Source organism: Podarcis muralis, chromosome Z (genome assembly GCF_964188315.1).
Source record: "Podarcis muralis chromosome Z, rPodMur119.hap1.1, whole genome shotgun sequence".
In the NCBI taxonomy this organism is placed as follows: Eukaryota; Metazoa; Chordata; class Lepidosauria; order Squamata; family Lacertidae; genus Podarcis; species Podarcis muralis.
In genome coordinates, this window is record NC_135673.1 from 12,705,430 (window position 1) to 12,730,972 (window position 25,543).

At 42.7% G+C, this 25,543-nt stretch overlaps 1 protein-coding gene across 5 annotated transcripts in view; it reads right to left on the minus strand.

Annotated features, from left to right (window-relative positions):
• Window positions 1-832: 832 nt before the first annotated feature.
• The window catches only part of SCAI (suppressor of cancer cell invasion), an 86,640-nt gene continuing 61,929 nt past the window's right edge, over window positions 833-25,543 (minus strand). For all 5 annotated transcript variants that reach the window (XM_028714416.2, XM_077922523.1, XM_077922522.1 and 2 more), the window contains 7 exons: window positions 23,992-24,070; window positions 20,085-20,184; window positions 19,401-19,482; window positions 16,170-16,242; window positions 12,647-12,820; window positions 12,306-12,406; window positions 833-11,630 (listed from right to left, as the gene is read on the minus strand). In XM_028714416.2, coding sequence (XP_028570249.1) covers window positions 11,481-11,630; window positions 12,306-12,406; window positions 12,647-12,820; window positions 16,170-16,242; window positions 19,401-19,482; window positions 20,085-20,184; window positions 23,992-24,070 — 759 coding nt within the window. In that variant the 3' untranslated portion in view covers window positions 833-11,480. The remainder of the gene's footprint in view (window positions 11,631-12,305; window positions 12,407-12,646; window positions 12,821-16,169; window positions 16,243-19,400; window positions 19,483-20,084; window positions 20,185-23,991; window positions 24,071-25,543) is intronic.

The window sequence follows — 25,543 nt, forward strand, 5'->3', positions numbered from 1 at the left end:
GGAAAGCGGCGGCAGCTCTCTGTCTCCTTTCCAGCTAAGCGAAAGCGGGACATTCCCGGATCTGTGAATTCGCGATGTCCCGGGACATTGGGGCATTTGAGGGGGTCAGCTGTTGTCTACCCTAGGGTGGCAGGAACATTGGGCCCTCCAAGTGTTGCTCAGCTCCAAAGCCCATCAGCCCCAGCCGGCAGGGCCGAGAATGAAATGTCACTCTGGTCCCAAGATGGCCATGCAAGCCACCCCCCAAAAGCCTTTTGGATTGCTTCCCTCATATAGTTTCATGTTTAGCCCATTTCTCGGTAGAAATTTCCAGGTTATTTTCATTTCTAGAACCAAATTTAAGATATCTGCTGTCATTGACCAATGTGTGACATCACAGGAAGAAAAAACAGCACAATGTACTGCTAATGCAGGTGGGTTCTTTGGTCTCTAATCCAAGGCTTTAAAAAAATCCACCAAGCCTGGCATTTCCTAACTATTTTTCACAAGAATAAACTGCCTTGATTTTCAATAGTCATAATTACTATATATTGGTAGTATGCCCCCCAAAACCAGTTTCTGGGGAACAGGAGGAGAGTGTTTTAGTTCGTATGTCCTGTTTATGGATGTTCCATAGGCATCTTGTTAGCTGCTGTGAGAACAGAATGCTAGACTATATGTAGGCTTTGAGTTTGATCCAGCAGGGCTCTTATACTTACTTTCTTTAAAGCCAGAATGTAATGAGATTTATTATTCATCAACGTGGTTGAGAATAATAATGATAAACAGTAATGATTGAGTTTCATTCATTAAAATGTGTAGCCCACCTATTCCTGAAGGCTGAAATGCACACTTTTAAGCAAATATGTTTATTGTATATTGGTAGTACATATAATTTGAGTGGGTCTCAGATACAAAATTCATGTACAATAATTCACAACCGATGAGTGTACTCACATTTCAAGCAAACATTAACCAACGTGAAAGCCTTAAATACACTGACAGCAAAACCCCAGAAATGTCATATCCTTGTTACTTAAACACAACATAAAAAGCATTTTTTTACAGTATTTTGTTCCCTTGATGCTATGTTAGGTCTGTAGAGAGTCACAGTGTTAGATTGCAAATTTTATTTAGTGGAATTGTCTTCCCAAAAGCAGTAAACAGAAGGGAGTGGCAGATGCGCCAAATTTACAAAAGGTTGCCACATGCCCAGCTGTTACTATCTTGCGGAGATAGCTTTCATTGAACCCTTGGGAAAACACATCTGTACAAACCACAGCGCGGATTATAAATATCAGGCAACAGAGAAATGTCAGATGGGACAAGAACGGAAAACATCCATGGTTGGGCGTATGGCTTGGTAATTCAGATGCATTAGACACACAAGCTTTGTACGAGAAAAGGGAAAGAGAGAGAAAGGAAAGAGAATGAAAAAGAAAAAGATTGGGTTTCCACACTGATGGGGTGTGTAATGGTGTGTTAACTCTTGGCAAAGGGGGAGGGAAGCCATTTAGAACCTTGTAAACAAGAATGACCCCTGATCTTCTCAGCATCAGAAAACAAAAGCATCACATCACACTGGTCAGATCAGGAATGTTGTAAAAATCTCAAGTCATAACATAGATAGACTGGCACCAAAGACGTGGTTATGTAATAAATGTAACAGTGGCTTTGTGAACCGTTACAGGGGTTCCCCTACAGCATCATCACATGCACTATGAACTAGCAGCACTGAGAACAGGTTAGGTACATGTAAAACGCTTGTGCTTCAATCCCTTTGAGAAAGAGATTCTAAGAGATACAGCTGTATATTCCCTACAACTGGCATCACAGTTCAATAAACATTTCAACCACAGACAAGCATTTGCCACAGATTAAAAATTTATCTTGTTTTTACCACTAAGAAGTCATGTTATTAGTTTCCAAATGAAGTGTTGTTTTTAAAAAAGAAAAAAGTAGGCATGTTATTTTCTAATACAAGCTTATTTATTTGGTGTGTTTTTTTAATTGCAAGTTTGTTAGCAATGTGGGGAATGTGTCATTCTAGGTAAAATGTTACACCACATCGCTTGACTTCAATTTAATGTTTGCTAGAATTTCAGCAGGGATCCAATCTCACTAAGACTAGCACTGGAGTTTGAAACTTGATTTCTGTGTATTCATAGCCCTTCCCAATTTAAAAGCTGTTGGTGTTGTCCAATATTTTATTTTATTTTTTAAAAAGCTTGCTGATGCATATTAGTTTAATCCTTTCCTTCAATTGTGCGGCAGGGTTCAGTGCTATTCTTAATCTATTGTACATAGGCTTCCTGCTGCATTATCCAAAACATGCCTGCATGAGCAAAAGATGAGCAGAATCACCATAGCAGAGAACATACTACTATTTTTCTATAGTCGAACCGAGCATCTGCAGATCTAGAAGCTTACAAGGCACACATAAGCAAACGAAAGATGCATCAACATGCAAAAATGACACAGAAATCGGAGGCTTAAAGATCCACAATAGAATCAGTAATCAGGCCTTAGTGGTATTTAAAATTCAAAAGCCACCAGTTAAAAAAAAATAAAGATAAAATCTGACATCTAATTTCAATGCATTGTTCAAGGAATCGTTGCTTGTAGCATCATTACAAGATGTCCAACTGTTACTTGTTCATCACTGTCAGCTTAGCCAGAAAAAACTGAAATAGTAAGCAGTTCCTAGCTTAAAACCAGCCTGCTGATTACAGATGCATTTACCTAAAAGGCACACTTCCTCCTAAGTAATCTTTCAGTTTTTCCAGAGAAATGCAAAAATGTGCTCTATTCTTAGAGGAAGCAGTAGAATGTTTATTGTTTTTAATTATCTCCTTATCCCCTTACTCATCCTCATTTGGCTGCGCAACAGGACAAGAAGGTGGAGGAAGAAGAGTTGGTTGTTGTGCTTTAGGCTATGGCATAGTCGGGGCGGGGGGGAGCCCTAACTTCTTGTGGCCCTCCAGATCTTCTTGGACTCAAACTCCCATCAGCCACAGGCAGCATAGCCAATGGTCAGGAGTGATGGAAGACGGGAGTCCGGCAATATGTGAAGGATCACAGCTTAACTGATCCTGGCCTAGATATGAGCAATTCTAAGGAAGCAACAGAAGGTTAGTCCATGTTCTGCTTCTGCTGCCCAGCTTAAGCATGGCTTAACAACAATGATAAAAGGGCTAAAGAAGCCTGCACACTGAATGCTGGGAGCTTCTCACTTGGCAGCAGATGCATATTTTCTACTTAGTGTACACCTCACATTTACTTCTTGCATATGCTCTACTGTTTCATTGGAATTTGCTTCCAAGGAAGCATAGACTGAAACTTTAGACATGGCTAAATACAAAATAGATTCTAAATGAGAAACCACAGATTCCAGGACAAACTTTGTTTCTGAAACTTCAGAGTGAAGTGCTGGCTAGGTTACCCTTGGAAGAAAACAAAGAAGACCCACTTTAGATGCGAGAACTATTCTAACAAATAAGATTAAATGGGTACCTTAGTGCATTACATTTACATATCATTGGGTGCTAGCACAGCAGAGCAGAAAGAGTGAATGAAAGTCAGCCTTATTCTCAAAGCATTTGTTCAGGATTCTGTTTAACACAGGAAGTGTAGAGATTTGCATTCCAGAGGATCACAAGGCAAGGCTGAATATTAACTTTGTCTGATAAGATGATCAGCAAGTGGTAGATTTAAAATTGATTAGAGTTAAATGATCTGTACCTTGAAGTTTCCTGAACCACTAGCATATTCAGCAACACCAACAGCAATAACCACTTAAGTTGATTGCATGCTGTGGTCACAAGTCGGTCCAGTTTGGGTGTCCAGAGCACTTAGCCTCATCCTTCATTGTAGAGATTTTGCTACCAGCAATAGCTTTGCAAACGGTCAAGGGACAGCCAGTGGGCCTCAGCATCCCACCTACACCTCCCCCACCGCCAGTAATGCAGTAGCCTTTTGGCTAGATGGACACTGGCAATAATAATAAAGTAACAATACTTTTATTAATACAAATGTAATAAGCTGGGATTAGAGAGGAAAGGGGACAGAGAGAGAGAGAAGATGCTAAAGCAGGAAGTGAATATAAAATCTTCACGAAGATACGCTAATTCAGAAATCTTCAGACAGCAAATGTCACTGTGGATCCAGACACAGCCCATCCCAGGCTCCTCCTGTCCGAGCAAAGTGTGAGGAAACAAACCTCAAGCCCTGCCCAAAATCCAGAGAGATTCAACCATGAAGGCAGCCATTTCTGGGAAGACATGTAGGAAGTGGGGGAGGGGAGAGTGTGTATTTTGGACTAGCGGGGTCACCAGGAAGTCTGTGGAGAGAAAGGGCCACTTTGCCTTAAGTCCTGAGGAGTGGGGATGTACCTGCATATCCAGCATTTACTTGCCTGATTTTTCCCTCTGTTACTGTGTGAGGAGCCCAACAGGCCCTACAGAAGTTTTTCTCCAGACCAAAACGACTTATACAGTGGTACCTCGAGTTACAGACGCTTCAGGTTACAGACTCTGCTAACCCAGAAACACTACCTCGGGTTAAGAACTTTGCTTCAGGATGAGAACAGAATTGCGTGGCGGCAGTGGGAGGCCCCATTAGCTACAGTGGTGCTTTAGGTTAAGAACAGACCTCCGGAACGAATTAAGTTCTTAACCTGAGGTACCAGAGATGGTTTGGGCAGCTCATTAAAAGGTAAAGGGACCCCTGACTGTTAGCTCGAGTTGCGGACGACTCGGGTTGAGGCCCTCATCTCGCTTTATTAGCCGAGGGAGCCGGAATACAGCTTCTGGGTCATGTGGCCAGCATGACTAAGCCGCTTGTGGCAAACCAGAGCAGCGCACGGAAACGCCGTTTACCTTCCCGCCGGAGCGGTACCTATTTATCTACTTGCACTTTGACGTGCTTTTGAACTGCTAGGTTGGCAGGAGCAGGGACCGAGCAACGGAAGCTCACCCCATTGCGGGGATTCGAACCACCAACTTTCTGATTGGCAAGTCCTAGGCTCTGTGGTTTAGACCACAGCACCACCCTCTTTAGGGGCCCTTTAAGGGATTTCATTTCTGTCACAATTGGAAGAAGCAACAAAACAAACAAAAATGGTGGGTCCCCGTTGTAGTCCACCCCTCCCCCATTTCCTAGAATTCCCTCTGCAACTGAGTTCTTAAAGAGACAGTAACTCTTTTACCAGTCCCAATAAATTCCTCCAAAAGAAAAGGAACCTGACAGAAGCAGGGCAGGACTGGAGGGTGAGATGGTCCTTCACTCTGGAAGAGGAGGCAAAAGACTTGAAAGACTTGAAATGCCTTGGAGCCATCCTATTAACTGAATGCCCTCCACTCCTCTCTGGAAGATGGCACTGCAGGAGATGCAGCACAGAAAGGCTGCCTGTGTCTGGTGATCGAATTACAATACAAGGGTTCACCCAGCTGCAGAAATTTATGTGGCAAGACCTCTGAGTATTATATGATGAAAAGACCTAAGAGGAAAAAGCAGACTTTGAAACAGTATGCACAAGAGAGTATGCTTTGGAAGTGCCTATATTTTTTTTTTTTAAATGTGAAGTTCATTAAATGAAAAAGGGAATCAAACCCTAACACAGCAGGAAGTCTTGTCCAATCCCTAATTCCCCCCCCTTCCACTAAGCATAAGACAACAACCAGGATTCAAAGCAAGTTCACAGGGGGACATGAACATCAATTTCTATTTTTGGAGATCCACCTAAATTCAAGACTACTCTCAGCTTTTCCTTTTGCCTTTCTAGTCTCCAAGACGTGTCCAAGCAGCCATTTCAGATCAAAATATCATTTCTCTCCACACTCACAAAAGAGCAGTTTTTCTATTTGGAAACCATTACTAAAATACACTGCAAAAAGCAAGTTATGGCTTTAAGGGTCTCAACCAGAGCTAATTTATTATTGCCATGCCAGCACATAGCAGTGCTGTAATATATTCAGAACAATACAGTTAAGTGCTTGAAGCCCCAACAAACTCTAAAACCTACTGCTCAGTTTCCACCAGAACCGCTAAAGCAAGAAGGCGGGAGAGCTTCCCTTTTTCCTGGGTTCAAATCTGTGAAGTATTACAATATCAATCTATGTTGAAGGAAAAGCTCACTTGACCAAAGGCTACTACCGCACTGGAGGCAAAAAATCTATGTAACAGGTGCTAGTCAGGTTTGCATATTTGAAAGTAGGGTTGCATGGGCGTAGCAGGAATTTTTTTGGAGGGCAGACCTTTTGTTGGGGGGCAGCTATGTATTTTTATTGTTATTGATTGGGGGGCAGCTGCCCCTCACTGCCCCCCTTGGCTACGCCTATGCAGGGTGGGATCTGCATATGCAGAGCAATGTCATCAAGGACATCATGGAGAGGCAGAGAGATATCAAGAAGTGCCAAGACTTAGGCTGCAGGATAAGGAAGACTTATTACTAGACTCTTCATTCTTACATCTCTGCTTTGGCCAACAGTACTGTTTCGCCTCTCCGGTATCAGGGCTTGTTTAGTATTACATGAACTACCTACATTTTTTGCTCTGTGGTATATTTCGTGTATGTACAAACACACCATGGGGGGGGGATATTGGTGGTTTATGTAATACTGATTCTATACTTCATATCCATAAAGAGCTGTACCATGTGCTGAGAACATACTCCTCCTAGACAAAGTGTTGCTGGAAACTTCAACCCAACAATGCTGGCTCAAAAACAGCTAGTGTATTGGCCCATATTGAAAATCAGCAGATAGTCTCCAGAGTCTTTTAAATCCTTGAAACTATTGACTGTGATCATTTGGCCCTTCAGATGATCACTGGCCAGGTTGGCTGGGGCTGATGGAAGTTGGAGCCCAAAAACAACAACTGGATTCCCACACCTTCCCCATCTCTGACAAAGCATTTTCACTGCCTTAATTTGTCTTTCTGGATTTTAAAGTTGACTGCACCAAAATAATAAACAGTTGACTCACAACTTACGCACACAGAGTTTTAAGCACTTGGCCAAAAAACCCCCAAAATAAATTATAAAGGGGGCAGGTGTTTGGGGGAAAATATGTTGGCAATCCCACCTGACATTGCACTCACCTTGAGAGAGTGGTCAGAGGGGCAGGGAGAGTTTTCAGAGGCCTTGGGAGAGTACAGGTGGCCTTGGGATGGCATTTGGAGGTACAGGAGGAATGGGTTGTGTGTGTGGGTTGTTGTTGTTTTTTTACTATACATGATTTTGGCTTTGTGTGCTATACCCGCAACATAATCTCTACATAAGTTGAGAGTCGATTGTACAAGCAAAACTGAGACAAAATGTTCCTGTTTACAACCTGTGCCTTATGTAGGCATTAGAGAAGCCAACTTTTCTTTACCCAATTTCAGCTAGAAACATAAACTACAATGCCAGACTTACTTATCCACTTAAATCTAAGTTGTTAGTTGTTTTTTAAAAAAGAAGCCGTTCAAATAGAATGTAGTACTTTTGTAGAATATATGAAAGGGGGGGATCTGGATACAAAGACCAATTCATCTGGTAAGGTCTTTCAGTATCTCTCCATCATATTTTTCTAAATTTAAAGCTAGTAGCATAATTTCAAAAATGGATAATGTCTTCATCCAGCCGAGTTGTTCCCTTTGCTTGATGTGGAGATCAGCCCAAATAGTACCACATGATCACTTGAGCATTTCCTTGAGCAATATGTGGTATGGAAAAGGAGAATGGTTGCCTGCCTTCGATTTCAGCAAACATTCCTTGCCACATCCTTGTGGACACAATGATAGGAATATCCTGTATCTGTGTAGTTGGTACAGTGAAGGGTGTCCCTCACTATTCATTTGATTGTCCTATACGTAACAGGGCCAGAAAATACTTTCCTCAACTCTTAATTTGGTTTGATTCTATATCAAGCCTGCAGATCTTTGCAGGCAAACCATCAGGCTTGTTACAGAAAAGAAGCTGCAGCAGAAAATATCAAGATAAGATTACATCAATGTGGTAGACTGGATATTCTTAAAACAAAATTGTAATATCTGTCCTTATTTGCTTTTAAAAATATAGTCCTTTAATTATTTGAACTTTGCATATCTGTTATGCTGGACTGTGTATGGCTGGGATCCAGTTTTAACCTAAATCTACAGTTAAAGCAAAACTTGAACAGAATACAAAATGCAAACTCTAAAACAGAAATCTCATTTCCAAGCTTGTGGACACAAGCTATTTCAGCTAAAATGAGGCAACATGGAGTAAGGTAAGTCAGAGCCAACTGTGGAAACTGACGTATGATCACCACAGGTGACCAGAGAAACCTTTGGACCTTGAAAAGGAAGAAACCTTGGCTTCCAAAATGAACACAAGTGTTCCATATTCTTAGTAAATTTCCCCTAAGAACCATTTGCCATTTAAAGACTACTCAGAGGTACATCGGCGGTAGAGGGAGACGTATTGGCACCAGAATGTTTCAGGGACGTCAGTGTGTGTCCATCATCACAAACCTTTGGTTTGCAAACAATACAAGGTCACAGTTCAGTAAGAATTAGATGAAATACTTGTCCCGAGTTTAAGGCCTACACAAGTCCCTAATCTGTTTTTGGACAGTGAAGTCCTCCAATAAGAAATTCACATTGCTGAAACTAGGCTTCTGAATTATGGACCCATGAAACCACTGTCTTGAGCAACGGCACTCTTAATTATGCTCTCTTGCAATAGAACAAATTCTGCTCAGCACCTATGCTTAGATTTTTTTTAAAAAAAATTCCGTATTCACATGGTTCTCAAGCTACCACACACACACACACACACACACACACACACACACACACACACAATTTACAAGAAGCACCCTCCACAAGCTAGCAGACTGTGCATATAATACATATAACAAACACCTTTTACCTACACTGTTGTTATTTTACTTTTTAAAAAATCAGGAAAATGGGAGCACCCCAGGGAAAAAATGCAGCAGTGCCAGTTACCAAACCTAACTTGATGGAAACAACTTGGCAATTAAACTGTTCTTTCCAATTGCCTGTCAAAAGTGAAGGCATTTTAGAAGCAAGCTCACTGGGGAGCAGGGAAGAGAACAACATCTCTGCAAAAACTCTGTATCTACTTGCCCATGCCCCATTGCACTTTTTTTGCCCGACCTAAGGCACCTCTCGCTACACCTCCCAAGCATTGCCTTCTCAGAGTCTGGAATGCATCTCAGTTCTGCTGTTGTGCCCAGCTTGTTGGCTATTGCATCATACTTTGGGCAGCGGCGTACATGGCAGCCTGCTGGAAGAGATACGAAGGAAGCAATATTTTATGCGGACAAAACAGATTCAGGAAGAAAAAGAAGAAAAAGAAACACTTACTCCATTGTTCTCTCCTTGGCCTCCATGAAACCCAAGCTGCAACAACAAAACTCTTGTTTTTCCTATTTGACATCTCAAAGATACCCCACAACTGCAGAATTACAGAAAACGCTCAATAAGCTTAAAAAAATAAAGCCTGAAATGTGTGCTCACTGTGTTTGGTGGGTTAATCCTGAATGTACTGGCCAACAACTCCCCACAACACGCCCCCATTTGCAAGATGACCACCAAAGGAGTCTTTATCAGCAGCCCTTCCAGGACCATCTGGAAGACACTTAACACACAAACCTATGCTGTGTAATTTTGCCAGGACTTCCTATCCATTTTCAAATGAAACGGAATGTGTTCTTTACATTTTAAGTCTTTCAAAGCCTGTTGCTGTACTCAAAGATGAACATATTCCTTGGTGGGCAAAAAAACCCCACTGAGGTCTTTTCCAAGATGGTTGTATAGGAGTGGGGGTAGATCTCTTGAGCCACAACGTGCCTTAAAAAGCTGGGTGCTGAGGACAATTTGAGAGCAGCACCCTTCCCCAGCAACCCTTTCCTTCTGCTGCAGCATTCCTATTCCATTATAATTATATACTAGTATCTTCCTATGTTGAAAACAGACAGGCTGCCTTCAGGCAGTTTAGCTTCCCTTGCATTGCTCCCCTCCCCTTGACACCCCAGCAAAAACCCTCTGGCAGCAGCCTTCAGATTCCTGTAGATTGGCCCTCTAGATTGCTGCTGGACTACAACTCCCATCATCCTTGGCCAAAGGCCAAATGCTTGCCAAGGCTGGTGGGAGTTGTATCCAGCAACGCCTGGTGGGCTAAAGGTCCCCTGCACTTGCTGCACTTGCAGAATAAATACTTAAGGGCTCAAATAAAAAGTCAGTATGTTCCCCCACACCTTCTCATCTAAACACAGCTATGGCAGGGAAGATTCATGTTTTACACAGGCAGTGAGGGGAGGGACGTGCCTTTCCCACAACTATAAACAAGGTTTTATTTTGAGCAGCTCAGCCACAGAGGCAAGGCAGTGATCTTTTCCCCACTACACAGCATCAACTTGTGTTCTCAAATCACAAAAGACTGGGTAGGAGTGGGGGGTAAGAAAGGTGGCTCTCTTGGATCTGGGGAACACCACAAACAGGTTAAGGGTTTATTCACAGTCCAAGTGTGGCAGTGGTAGTTTGAAGCAGTTCCTTGCCATGTGTTCATGTGCAGAGAGAGAGGCTGGCATTTTCCATCCCTAGATACAAGTCTCTGGGCAGAAGCTGAGGAATGATACTTCATTGTGTGGCGGAGGAAGGCAGATTGTCTCCTTCTGAGGTTTCAGAACCCAAAAACTGACTGGTTCTGACCTTCCTCCCAGGGCAGGAAGATCGTCATGGCTCTGCAAGAGGCACGGAGGGTGGTCCAATAAAGAGATGGGGGCCAGTCTCTTGATGTGATTCCTATGTCAGGAGGCGATTCCTTCACAGGCTGAGATGGGATAAAAGTCCTGCATTCTTAATCAACATGCAACATAGCTTTAACATCTGGATAAGGGGATTTATGGGAGTAGGGAACACTACATTTTCTGCGATCCCTTCAAAAGTGATGCTCCTTCTTGAGTTGGCCATACATATCTTGTTTTGAAAGACTTTTTATTATTGCTATTGCTGCTTTGCAATGAGTGATCCCATGTTTCACATTTCAATTCCAGAATCTTTGGGGACAGAAGAGGTCTTCTTCTTGGTTTGTTTGTGTTTTGTTTTTGCTTCCAAATTTTTAAAAATCGTACAAAAATAAAGAATTTCCACATACAAGGGCGAAAAGTGACCAATAGCATTTTTTCCCTAAATACTTAGGCTCATTTATGATGTGTCGCTGGTTCTCAACCACCACAAACCAAAATTTTAAACCCATGGGATTCCTTTAAGTCTTTAATTTTTTTAAAAAGATGCAGGAGGGATTAGTTTATAAAATTGACCCCATACAGAATGGAACAGCCGTGCCCACAGCCATTTCATTTGTTTAAAAAAATAATCATTAAGTTTAAAAATAAAAATCAAGTAAATTCCTTTTGTGGATCTTCACATTAGAAAACTGCACCATTTCAAAAATCTGTGGCTGGGAAACACCCCATTGCAGTAAGAAAGCCAGAATGTGTATTTCCATTTTAATAATCATCAAGCGTGGTTTCCAGGAACACATTTCGAACATCCAGCATGGAAGCCAACTCCAAAATATGCTTTTGGAGGTGTGGATTCTCCACAGTTTCGTCCCTTGGCAACTGGGGGTAGGATTCTGGATAATTTCTAGTTTCCTGCTATAGGAAGTGGGGAAGAGGAGGAGAGAAAAAAATAGAATTTCAATTTTCCAGTACAGTAATCATTGCAATTTCATGAAAAATATCTAAGTGGTCCTCTTTTCAGCTTCTACTGAAGACCTCCTTCTTCCAAGAAGCCTTTTAAGTAGAGATTCTTTTCCAGTTTGTATCTGGAATTGTTTTAAATGTGTTTTTATTGTTTGCTACCTCTGAGCTCCTTTGGGAGGAAGAGAGGGACAGACAAGATATATTTATGCTGATGATCTGTGATTTTAAATTTTACCTTATTTTTTTTTAAACGCACACACACATGTATGAAGTAAGCTGTGTAAAAATTTAATATAATAATCAGCATAACTAGCATAGATGTTTTCTTAATTGTCTGTGCTTGGTGGTATAGAAAGGTTTATGGCAAATTTTGAAAGGTTAAAATAGAAGGTGCCTGCTGAGCCTCCTTAGGGAGAGCATTCCTACAGGACTGGGCCTAATGTTGCTAAAAACTTGACGGCTGCTTTGATTTCACTGGGTCTACTCAAAGTAGAGCTTGGTTGGATACAATCCACAGTCAGCATCTATCAAAGAGCTGTTTCGACAACAAGAAGGGAAGAGTTCAATGCTGCTTTGAGATTTTCAAGCAGTATGATTTTTTAAATAAAATAAATAATAGATAAATACCCGGAAGATTTTGTGCATCCTCATGGTAGCTGAGCAAAAGATGAATCTTGTTAGAAGTAAGCGAAGGAATTCATCTCCAAAAAACTGGAGAAAGGCCTGATCTGCAGAAAGTAAGAAGGCAGCTCTTAAAGAAAAGCTGAATTCAGAAAGTTATTCTTTAAATTTCTGGAGTGGAAAGGAGACTCTGAGTTGCATGTAATGCTAGTCAGACTCATTAACATCAATCTGTCTACTCTGAATAGGACTAAGATGTGTAAAAATAGTAAAAATAACAAACTCATCATCTTTGTTCATTTTCAGCTGCATGGTTCCCTTGGTCTAAGCATACCTACAGTACATACCTATGGAACGGGAATGAGTCAGCAATTGTGCAATATCCCGGTTGATTTTGCGAAGGTAATCATGACACTTGTCCCACAATCCTTTGCGCATGCTTGATAATCCAGAGACAAATAGGAATGCCATTAAAGGATTGTTCAGGAAGAAGGTGAAGAGGCTGCCTCGCTGAGACTGATCTGGAAGGAAATGAACACAAAATGCACTTAGCATACGAAACAGGAGAGGTGGTTGCCCACTGTTAACAGCCATACAACCCTCTACCATGACACATAAATAGGGAGGCACTATTATAAATGCACCAAAGATGCCCTCCTATCCAAGTCTCACAAACTTTGCTTAGCACTGAGCAGCAGCAAATTTATGTCAAGGGTCTAACAGGTTCCCTATAAACCCAAGGTTGTATCAAAAGAAGTTGCACTCAGAGCAGACCCACTGAAATGAACATGCCTAAATTAATGATGCTCATAAATTTCAATTTACCTAATCTGAGTAGGATTGGCTACAACCCTCAGATTTATTTCATTTTGCATACAAACTCACATTTTCCTTTTATTATTTTTTAGACATAAAGGCTGCTTCATCCTTACAGATGGCATTGGGAACTAAAGGTGGGGGGGGGTTTGTTTTGTTTTTTTTAAAGCACCAACAGAACAATTGCTCACTTGACTGAAATCTCCACATGTTCATGATCTAACCTTAAGCTCCAAAAGGCCGGTCCAAACAAGGTAGATTTTACACTGCCGAAAGGTGTTTAGGCTTCAACTGTTGACAAATGGAAGGGGGGTGGGGGACCAAAAGCCATTCTATGATGCGAACTATCATTCTGTAAGGTACTAGCAGAAATCTGTCTATCCAAAGATATGGAACCTTAGGCCCAGGAGCCAAATATACCTGGCTTAGGGAAATCTCCCTAGGTCACAACCCTCAGTGACCCTGATTCGCATCTCAATATGCCTTGCTGGAATATGCCCTTGATTTCTGAGACCACCTTTTGCTTGTATGGATGGAGGAAAAAGAAGGGGCGTGTGTGAGCATGTGAGGAAAATGTTCTGCTGTATACAAAGGTAAAGTTTACATTTGTTGCCCTGCCCACTACTGGCATATGGACCCTAGAAGATTTCTCAGAAGGGAATGTGGTCCCTGGGCTGCAAAAAGGTTCCCCATTTCTATTCTATCCTACTGATCACTGTAGACACCCTGGCTGTGGCGATCAAGGAGTGTTTCCTAATTATGATGTACCCACTGATAGCTATATTATTTGATTATCTGTTACCCAATGCAAAACATTTCTCCAAAGCGTCATCCAATACAAAGAGGCACTATTACCCCAATGGGGAGAGGAAGCACAATACCTTGAAAAAAAACTATCCCCAACCCAATCCCCAAAACACACATATGAAGAATTATTTGCCAGCAATCACCATCCCAATTATTCACCAGAATGAAAGCTGATCCTTCAAACTTGACTAGCTCTTAGCTCTGTTTCAAATTTGTACAACTAAGTAAAATGAGAAAAAGGAGAGATTTAAGGTTCTGATCAGCAGGAACATTACACTAAACAAGATACGATCTTCCTCCCCTCTCCCGCTGGAGACATTCACCAGTTGGTAGGTGTTTTCTGCTTGAAAAAGGGTAAGTTCTATTATTTTCATCATTCCTTTGACGGAGGCTATGTACATATTATACATTTAAAGCACACCCTTCTCTGGGAAAAAAAGAAAGAAAAAGAATCCAGGAGCTACAATTTCAAGTACCCACAACGAACTACAGTTCCCAGGTTTCTTTTGGGGGGAGATTTAATGTTGTTGTTTTTTTAAAAAAATGTATGATGTGTACTCAGCCTCATTTAGTGTTCTTTTCACAGGAACAATATTTATTTTTTACTCAAAACCTCTTGGCACATAATAGAACTTACCTCAATAAGGCCAAAGGGTGAAGTCTCCAGCTCCTTTCATGCATTCACTGCTGACCACCACCTTCCTGTGTCACAAATTATGTCACCAGACTGGACTTCATGCTGGGAACCAGTAGCAGTAAAGGGGCTGCTCTCTCAGAGAGCGACACACCAGAGAACCACTTACAGTTATGGGGACTGGAAAAATGGGTTGGAAAGTTAATAGAGAGCTTTTGAATCGATCAAATATTTCGCTCCCTAATTAGATTACAAGGCACTCCAAAAAGACTTCCGTTAACGTTAGTCCAGGCAAGGAAGAAACCCTAAGAGAGAGTGCCCACCACAGTTACCGCTGCAAAGGAAGAGGAGATAATACCGCCCCCCTGCCCCACATTTTATCTGCACGAAGCAAAAGGACAGCGGACGTTAAGGAGAAAAGGAGCTGTTGTATGCTCTGTTTGCACTACATATTTAAATCAGTATCATACCACTATAAACAATCATGGCTTCCCCCAAAGCATCTTGGGAACTGCAGTTTCTTAGGGTGTTTAAAGTTGTTAGATTAATTCCCCTCACAGAGATACACTTCTCAGTGTGGTTTAACAATCAATTATTCTTCCCAGGGAACTCTATTTATTTTGCGAAAAGTGACTAATAAATATAATAAATAAAAACAATAACTCTAGGAATTGTAGATTTGTGACATGAATAGGAATCTCCTAGCACCCATAACAAACTACAGTTCTCAGGATTCTCTGGGGGAAACTGTGATTGTTTGAAGCAGTATACTACTGCTGTAAATGTATAGTGCAGAGGGGTCCTTACACAGACCCCGGGTCCATCCAGATTGATACTGTAGACATCGACTGACAGCAGCTCTCTGGGGTGTCAGGCTGGAGTCTCTCCCAGCCATACCTAGAGATGCCAGGGATTGAATCTGGAACTTTGTGCATGCAAAGAAAATGCTCAACCCTCTGGACTATGGTCCTATCCCCCAAGAAAATAAAGAGCCTGATTGCACCTTGACCTTTAAAGCCCTAGAAGGCTCAGGAGCACAATAATTCAGGAACTGCCTCTCCTCATACAAACCAGCCCAGTCCCTGCAGTCTTCATTTGAAGTCCTTTTCTATGTGCCCCACCTGAGCATCTGAGAGAAGTGAGGAGGCTGGCAACACTTTTCAGTAGTACCACCTGCGGAATGCTCTCCCCAGACTCATGCCTGGTACCATTCTTATCAAACCCTAGGCACCAGGCTAAGAGCTTTTTGTTTACCAAGCAGTGGAATGAACAATGCAACAGCAACAACAGGACTAAGCACCAGAGTTTCACCAAGCATCCAGGACACATGTTTGCTTACAGGCAGCCAATTTCAAGGCTCAACAAGTATGTTAGTGAAATATTTATTGTAAACTTCCAGACGACAAATGCCCTGTTCTTGCAAAAAAGAAAGAAAGAACTGCTCACTGTGGTTCAGGGGATCAAATGAGGGTCGGGAGATTGGGAGGTGTCACTGCAGCTTTTTAAGCTGGGAAGCTAATAACCCCTTTCCACTGACTTTTGTTGTTGCTGTAAAATACAGGAACACAATGCAACACCTCAACTCCTGTTACAGAGGAAAAACACCTTCATACCTTGCAATGCTTTTGGATATGCTGTTGGTGAAAGTAGGCACACCAGTGGTTGTCCAAATAAGTTTGTGAAATTCTGGAAGAGGAGCGAGAGAAAGAGAGAGATCTCAGCAGTTTGGTTTGAGAACACATACAGCAATAGGAAGCTAACGGAAAGGTAAACCTGATCAGTTGGTTGAAGAGGAGGGCTACTGTGAGCCCCATACAAAAGAAAGAGTGGGATGTTCAGTATAAAAGTAAAATTCCCTAGCAATATGTCTACGCCTCTGCATCACAAACATGTTCTTCTCTGCCAAGGCTAAACACAGGTGCTCTGGAGACTCCCAAGGCCAGGCCACTGGCACCAGAGGGACTTGACTGTCACCAGGTGATCAGCACTAAATTGTGTTTGTGTCACTCAGAACTACCACAGTGCTGCTTGCAACCTGGATTACTCCCTGGTGGCGAGCAAGATCCATCTCTAGTCAAAAAGGGCCCATAGTACAAAGCAGAAAGTGTGGCCTTGAATCAACACCACCAGAACAGTCATACCTGAACTTTATGAACGCTTTCCTCTTTTTAAAAAATATCCAAATATTTTTATTGGTTTTCACGTAAGTACAAGAACAGCATATAAATACAGTAACTTTGTCCAGTGTTACCTGATTATTAAGTTTCATAGGCCTTTAAAGTATCTGCTCCACAGAGATTCTTGTGTTGTGTGTGGAATAAAAGTATCTTCTGTCTCATTTATAAAGGAAAAGAATGGAAGCCAAGTCTCGCCAAAAGTGTCTATCTTTGAAATGCCTTTAATTACCCTTCTATGACGAGTAAGGTGTCCTGACAGAGCCACATTCCAAATATTATTTACCGAGATTTCAGTGGGGATTTCAATAGGTTTCCAGTATTGTCAGCTACTGTTAATCAGGCTGCTGATAATAGAAAAAAATACTAAGTCTCCGTATTTAAAGTTATTATTTAAACTTGAGTCTAAGGATAACAAGGCAAGAACTTAATTGGGTGGAAGGGATTGCTGCATACTTTTGAGACGTGGGCAACTTACATCCACCAGGAGCAACACCTCAATGCCTTCCACATGTGCTGTGTCAGAAAGATTTTGGTTATCACATGGGAGGACAGAGTTTCAAACAAAGACATGCTCTCCCAAATCCACATTCCCAGCATGTTCACACTCCTGTCTCAGACATCTATGCTGCTTTGGCCATGTCCACAGAATGGAAGATGGCAGGATCCCCAAGAATGTGTTCTATGGGGACCTGGTTTCAGGCACTAGGCCTATTGGCAGACCAAATCTGCATTTCAAAGATGTCTGCAAATGAGACATGAAGGCTGACAACATCAACCCCTTGGAGTGGGAATCAGTTGCAGACGACTGCAGTGCCTGCAGAAAGTCAAGTTGTGTATCCTTAGCAGGAGGAATGACCACTGGGAGAAGCACAGAGATTAAAAAAAAAGAGAGCCATGGCACATCTGCAGCAGCACAACTGGATGCCTTTATCTGCTCCAGATGCAACAAAACATGTCTCTCCCGTCTCAGTCTCTACAGCCACAGCAGATACTGTAACATTCCAACGGCTTGACTTCACCCTCAAAGGCGAACTCCTCCAATGCCTCAAGAGACAGAAGGATGTCAACATTAAGAATTAATGCCTGAGTTTGATTCCCCATCCACCTCTTTCACTTCCCTTTCACTTTCCCCTTGTGTGTCATGTTTTTGTCCGTAAGCCACTGTGGGAGCCTTTTTGGCAGAAGAGTGGACTACAAATGTTCTAAATAAGTAACAGAAGACTTTGCAGTGCACCAGGGGATGTCATGTGGACAACCCAACACGAAATTTAACTTTCTGTATACAACAGCTAATGAGACAAAGCAATTTTTTTTTTTTTGAGGTGGATGACTGCTCAGTTTTTCCAGCCAAATGAGTATTTTCTAGCACGTGGTGGAAAAGAGATGCTGGGGAAAGTTGGAAATTTAAGGCAGGGGAAAGGAAGGAAAGCATCCTTCTAGTTTCTATCCAGGACTCAGCCTGTTAAGACAGCAAGCGCTCTTCCAAATGTGTCAATTCCACTAAAATTCATTAAGTTAATTCCTACTAAGCTTGTTAACATATTAAAGAGCAGCTGGGTCTAATCAGAGTAATAGTCACCCCCCTTCTCTCCCTCCCAATGTCAAAGTGATGATTAAGCACAGAGCTCTGTGCTACTCTACCCAGGGCATGCGATACAGACACTCATATATATATTATGTGCAATAAGGTAACTAGAATTAGCAACAGCAAAATACAACTGAAATAGTCAAAACAAGGAAGGAAGGAAGTTACAGCACCAGCTGCTGGCACATTAACATGGGTATGACTCTCCAAAGGGGCTGCACTTATCCATGGGTTAACACATCACACCACCTTAGAGAACTCTAAAAAGTCCAGTTGCAATTGTGCTTTAAATCTCAGAAGTAAGCTCAGTACCAAATTCCAAATATGTTGGGTATTTCATAAAGGACATTTTAGTGTTTTATAAAAGTCAGTTACTACTACCAAGGCATTATGTTTTTTAAAAAATTGTTTGGTTTTTTGCTTTGTTCCCTTGAATAAATTTTGTGTATACACATTACAAGAATGCTCTATTTACAACAAATGGCACACGTAAAATGCATTTTAAAAACATAAATTACTTTGGTGTAGGGAGAGGGGCTGACTTTAGAAGCACTCAAAACACAGACATCTTAAAATCATCTAATCTGTGAGTCCTGCAAGAGCCTCCCTCCCTGCTTTGCTGGGGTGGGGTGGGGTGGGGGGCAGCACCCTGATTCCAGCTGCAAAAGCAGCTGGTGCTGGAGAGGCCATAGACTATCTGACCCCTGAGGCCAGTAAGTCCTGCTGTCCAGTATGACTAGAAACTATTGGCATGGGGGGGTGTTGCTTAGGAGTTAATGCTGGAGTCAAGATTTAATTCTGACATACATCATTTTTATCTGTTATTGGGATTACATTGCTTAGTTTTTATTCTCAGATCTTATGATCTAACGTAACAATTGTTAAATTTTGCTGTGTACTTACTGAGAGGTTTTCATTTTTTATCATTTAAGATTTTAAATTTGGTTGCATTTTTGTACCTACTAGAGCAAATTATGTGAATTTTCTCGGGTTGTAAGCCATCTAGAGCACACCTTAACTATGGAAAGGAGGCATATAAATAAATAATGATGGTGATGATAATGATGGATAAAAGTTGTTACCTTGTAGGCAACGCTGTTAGAGGAGTCCACTATGATAAACAGAGGCTTCCTCGTGAAAGGATAGAGATCACCAGGGTGTAGACTAAAAGAGAGAACAGAAACGGTTCAAAAGTACGCTTGGAACCTGGGAAGAGATTGTTGCTTCCTTAGTAACATAACATAATTCCAGGGGTCTCCCCACCGCCCATCACAACCTTCCATTTACTGTACTTATTTATAAAAGCGCTTAAAGGAAACTAAGCAAACCTAAACAGGACCCTCCACCCATCAGTTTAAACAGAGAGGCCTGAGGTCATGGTCACAAGAACATAAGAAGAGCCTGCTAGATAATGCTTCTTGCTTGCCTGGATGGAGAGATGAAAGTGTGTGCCTACAGCATGAAGGTGTCACTTCCACTGCTCCCCCTACTGCCTTTGGGCCCGCTCACCACCAGCATGCAGCCACCCAAAAATGTTACTATTGAAGGAATGTGACGCGCAAGTTGAAAAATACCCCCCAACCCTGCCCTTGAGGTTAGGGCTTTATAGGAAATGTGTATGAGTTGTGGGAGAAGCATCAGCCTCAAAATCCCAGTTGGAAGAAGCCAGTACAAATGCTGAAACCATGTGGCAGCAAAAGTCCCGTAACTGAATTCCAAGGGCTGAGGGCTCCTGCCACCTGCTCTTCCAGGTACATGGTACTCACCAGTGCATCTCTTTATACGACTGGTTCCGCTTGTGGATGCCATCCCCATTTATGATGTCCCGGTTGCTGTTTGTCAGGACACCCCCAAAATCATAGGGACCTGCAGAAAATGCAAACAGGAGGCCAGAATGAACAGCAGCTACACAGCGAGGTATTGGCAATGAAACAAACACGGGATATAGACAGCAGCCCCCATTTGGGAGAAAAAGGAGAATCTGGGAGAGCTTGCAGATTACTAATGGATTATGTCCTTTAGCTTTTGATTCATTTTAGCCTATGAATTCAAAACACAACACAGATTCACTTCATCCCAATATAACTTACTATGATCTTGATTAGAATTTGGTACAGCTGCCATAGGTGGAATTGAGGGCTGCCAGCTGACTATCCCTGTTTTAGATTGTGTAGGACCAAAAGTATTGTGCCCTTTTCATTAGAGACCTCTCTAACTAAAACCGTGTTTATTTCACATATATACAGAAAGGATCAATATACGCCATATTTAAACCCACACACCACAATCAAAATCAATACAACCAAGAACTAGAAATCCATCCTTCCACCTTAGTAGGTCAGGAAGAACCTTTCCAGATTTGCTGTGGATACCAGCCACCAGCATAGCGATAAAGAGAGAGAGAGAGAGAGAGAGAGAGAGAGAGAGAGAGAGAGAGAGAACGCTGATGGGAGAATGCCAAGGGAAGCTTAAAAAAGGAAAAGCTGGTTTTTTGACCCAACTCTGGGCAACAGCCACTTACACAACATGCTTCACTACCAGCTTCACAACTGCCTAGTGGGAATTCAAGCATTTTCCACAACAAGACAATGGGATTTTCCAAATGGTCTTTGCGCTTAACCATCTCCTCCCAGTGGAGACAGTATAATTTGTCTAGTTTGGCCCTAAGATTTTACTCCTTCTCCTGGAGACGCAGTTACTCATTTCACATAGCAAACTTGACAGGTGTCAAATGCGGTCTTTAGAATCAGGCTCCATCTGCACTATACATTTAAAGCAGCATCAAACCACTTTAAACACTCAGGGGTCCCCCAAAGGATTCTGGGAACTGGCGTTTGTTAAGGTGGTGAGACTTGTTAGGAGACCCCCCATTCCCCTCACAAAGCTACCATTCCCAGAGTGGTTTAACAGTTCCCTCTACCTGGGGTACTCTGGGAATGGAAGTTCTGTGTGAAGAATAGGGGGGGGTCTCCTAGCAAGTCTCACAACCTTTAATAAATTGCAGCTCCCAGGATGCTTGGTGGGGAAGCCATGAGTTATTAAAGTGGTATGGTACTGCTTTAAAGATACAATGCAGGTGGTGCCTCACTCAAATGCTGCTTCCCATGCTCCTGAAGCTGTAACATTCTAGGGAACAAGTGATACTGTTTGCCCTTCCCTGTATGTTCAGCTCAGAAAGCCAATCACGTGGACTGCAGGTAGCTATGTGCAAGTCCAATATTTTTAAATTTATCATTACAAGGCTGAATTCAGCAATGCCACATTGGTCTGTGTTGGCCACATGGATTGACAAGGATCATCTTTGGCTGACTTTTGTACATGGGTACAATTGGAAGGGCTGAGACAACAATCCTGGTTCTTCATTTACTTCCCAAATTTCACTTGCTGATTAATAACCAGTTTTACCTTCCCAAGGAAAGACCAAAGCAGCTAACAAAAGGAAACATCGATTAAAAAATAATATTTGTTGTGCAAAAGCAAGTATCAGGAATATTGCCATTGCAACTTTGCCTTACTGAGCTCAGAAGATTACAGGGCAGTTTCATGGGTGAGGCAGAGCCTATCCTCCCTTTCTCTTTGTCTGATACTCCATCCTCCCATGGTTCAAGCGCTCTAAAATTATCTGCCTTGTTGTGACTCAAGAGGCAGGTCCCATTCCTCAAACTCTGTTCAATTACATAAGACAAACCTATTCTTACCAGCTATCAGTTTACCCCTTCCTCAGATTATCCCTAATTATTTTTACCCCTTCTGCTTTCCCCCCATTTCAATGACTTAGTCAGGCCAGCTCTCTTTCCCTTCTAGAGTCCCAGCTGCATTAATGTCATCCCTGGGGCAGAATGGAGGAGGTTGACATTTTGCACAGATGGTCCCCAAGGCTCACCTCCTACTTTGAGCCAGAAGCGTTAACAGAAAATCTAGAAAGCTCTACAAAGGGTGGAGATGGACATTTGTCCTACCGTATGTTGGGAACAACAAAAGCTCATGCAGCAGGCATAAGGCCCACCCACCCACAAAAACCACAGTCAAGCGAGAGGACAAAGATTTGGCACCAAAGTACATAGCAAAAAAGACCCTGTAAACTTTTTGTTACAGGTGTTTTTGTGGGTTTTTTTAAATATAAGTATCTGGAAAGGTTTATGAATCATGCAAGGAAAGATGAAACAAGCATGCATTTTATAAAGGAATGCAAGTCTTTTAAGTGAATGGAGCAGATATAATACGACATCTACTGGGAGGAATTTTTGTTGTTGTTGAATGCAAACATGGTACCATGAGAACCAAATTCTTTCGCTTTGTATGATCCATTCATTCAGCTTCAGCCAATTTTTGGAATGGATCATCTTCATGATTGTATTTTTTGAGGGGGGTGGGGAGTTGTCTTAAAAAACAAAACAACAAACAAAGCACAGATGGCAGCTGCATCCCAATATTCTTCCGGGTCGGATAGGTGGGGTGGAGGTGGAGGTGGGGTGGAGGGAAATTACCAAAGTCATGACAAGGGCTTGAATTGTAAGGAAATATCCACCATCTCTACAGCACGCCCCCCCCTCCCCCAGCAGTCATCCTTTGGCTGCACTTGAGTACTATCAACACGGCTTTGTGTTCATACTGCTTTGTTTTGTTTTTTAAATAAAAGGGACAATGAGCCCCAGAAGCATCCAGGAGGCACCATTTACCAAACACTTACAAGGCTGGTTATCATCTTCGTGTAGTGAAGATCAGGCACACACCACTCCCCAGTACTGTGATGTGCTCCATATGGAGCCTCGTAACACTTTTAAGACCTGGTTGGACGGCAGAGGTGGGGAACCCTCCAGGGCTCTTATCTGGCCCTTAAGACTTTCTCCCTCTCTCCAGGCCATAACCCTCACTGGCTCTACTTCACACTGTGAATGGTTTTGGCTGGCTGGAATGTGTCCTTAAACTCTGATAATGCCTCTTGCTTGTGTGGATGGAGGCTGGGTGTTTGTGTGTATTGTTTGTGCATAGAAACTAGCCTACTGAACAAAGGTAAAAATTCACAATCATTGTTCCACCTCCCAGTAGCATGTGGCCCCTCGAAGCCTTCAAAGAAGGGAATGTGGCCCTCAGGCTGAAAAATGTCTTTGTTGTCCACTCTTTTCTCCCTGGGGCATGAAAGGAGAACCAGTGTAGTGTAGTGGCTAGAATGTTTGTCAGACTAGGACCTGTGAGGCCAGGGCTCAAATCCCCACTAAGGTTAACCTACCTCACAGGCTTGTTGTGAGGATAAAATGATGAGAGGGAGAACCATGTAAACCACCTTGAGCTCCTTGGAGAAAAAGGTGAGAGAGAAACTAATGGAGACGTATGGGATACACATCTGCTGGGCATCACGCAGTGTGCATGGCATAGGGATCCGTACACCCCACTTCTTCACCACACAAAGAAGATCTTCCAGCCCAGTAAAACACCTGAACCGGGTGCTAACGCTTCCAACACCTGAAAAATCTTAAGGTGTGGCACAAAGGTAGACATGAGAAGAAAATCCAAATGCCACTTCCTGTTGGGCAGCCATGCCCAGCAAAGGCAATGCCAGCCCACAGCTTATTCTCCAAGAGAAAAAGCATTTGGAGGCTTCCCCCATCAGATTGTGGATCATAAAGAGAATTCAGGCCCTGCTCATGACAGGGAGCATTCCTTTATTTGTACCTTCACTATCCGAACGACCTGAAGGAAACACGCCAGTGGCTGACAGGTAGATGAGCAGGACACTATTTGCAGGCAGCTCCTGAAAGTTTGACAGGAGAAGGGGGGGAAGGGGAGTTGGTGAGGGAATATTGGAGAGGGGGAGGTAGGCATTTGTTTATTAATGCACAATACAGATACATATCATTTATTTTAAGCTGTCTGTATCAAGGATAACCCAATATTAATATTAAAAATGTTTTTAAAATAAATATAGCAGTAGGACTTCCACTGGATTGAAGGAATATTCCATCTTTAATAAGATAATAAGAGCCCTGCTAGAAGCACTCGCCCCTCATGTGGCTTCCAGCAACTGGTATGCAAAAGGTTGCTGATCAGAAGGTTGGCAATTCAAATCCCCGCGACGGGGTGAGCTCCTGGTTGCTCTGTCCCAGCTTCTGCCAACCTAGCAGTTCAAAAGCACACCAGTGCGAGTAGATAAATAGGTACCGCTGCAGTAGGAAGGTAAACGGCATTTCCATGTGCTCTGGTTTCCAGCACGGTGTTCTGTTGCACCAGAAGCGGTTTAGTCATGCTGGCCACATGACCCGGAAAGCTGTCTGTGGACAAACACTGGCTCCCTTGGCCTGAAAGCGAGGTGAGCGCCGCAACCCCATAGTCGCCTTTGGCTGGACTTAACTGTCCAGGGGTCCTTTCCCTTTCCCTTTTTATTCAGAAGCATTTACTGCCTCTGACTATCGAGAAACAGCATAGTCTTCGTGGCTAGTAGACATCAATGGTCTTATCCTGCATGAACTTCTCTAATACTCTTTCAAAGCCATCCAGGTTGGTGGGCCATTGTTGCCTCCTGCAGGAGTGAGTTCCATAGTTTAACTATGTGGTGTAGAAACACTTCCTTTTATTTGTCCTGAATCTTCCAACATTCAGCTTCACTGGATATATTTGAGTTCTAGTGTCCTTCCCACTGCTAGCTCCATTGAGACTCCTCTCCTGTTTCCACACAACTGGGGCAGAGGCTCTTGTCCGCCTTTCACCCATCTGGAAGCTGCTGATAGCTTACTTCTTAGCCCTCTGGTCCAATGGTGCTGTTATTGAATGCCAGGTCAGTCCACAATAAGACCATGCTCACCCACAGGGGAGGTGGTGGATAAAAGGGCAGATGTGGTATGCATTACCAAGACTTGGATGGGTGAGTTGGGTGGGCCTGACCTAACTCAGCCGTGTCCCTCTGGGTACTTATTACAGTGCTAGGCTAGACTTGGGCGGAGGAGGACAAAGGGGAGGTGTTGCTATTGTCTGTAAAAATACTATCTCCTTTACCAGAAAATCTATTGATCTTGGAATGGGATTAGGAGATCAGCATCTGGTGATGGGCCAGAGAGACAGACAGGGGATGCTGTGGTCTATCGTCCACCCCGTTACACAGCAGCACCCCATCCGTCCTGTCCAGGAGGGGCTCTGGAGTAGTGTTGGCAAACCCCAGGGGCAGTAAGTCTTGATGTTTTTCTATTAAAATGATCAACACAAAACAGTTGGGTTTCCTATTGATCTTTTT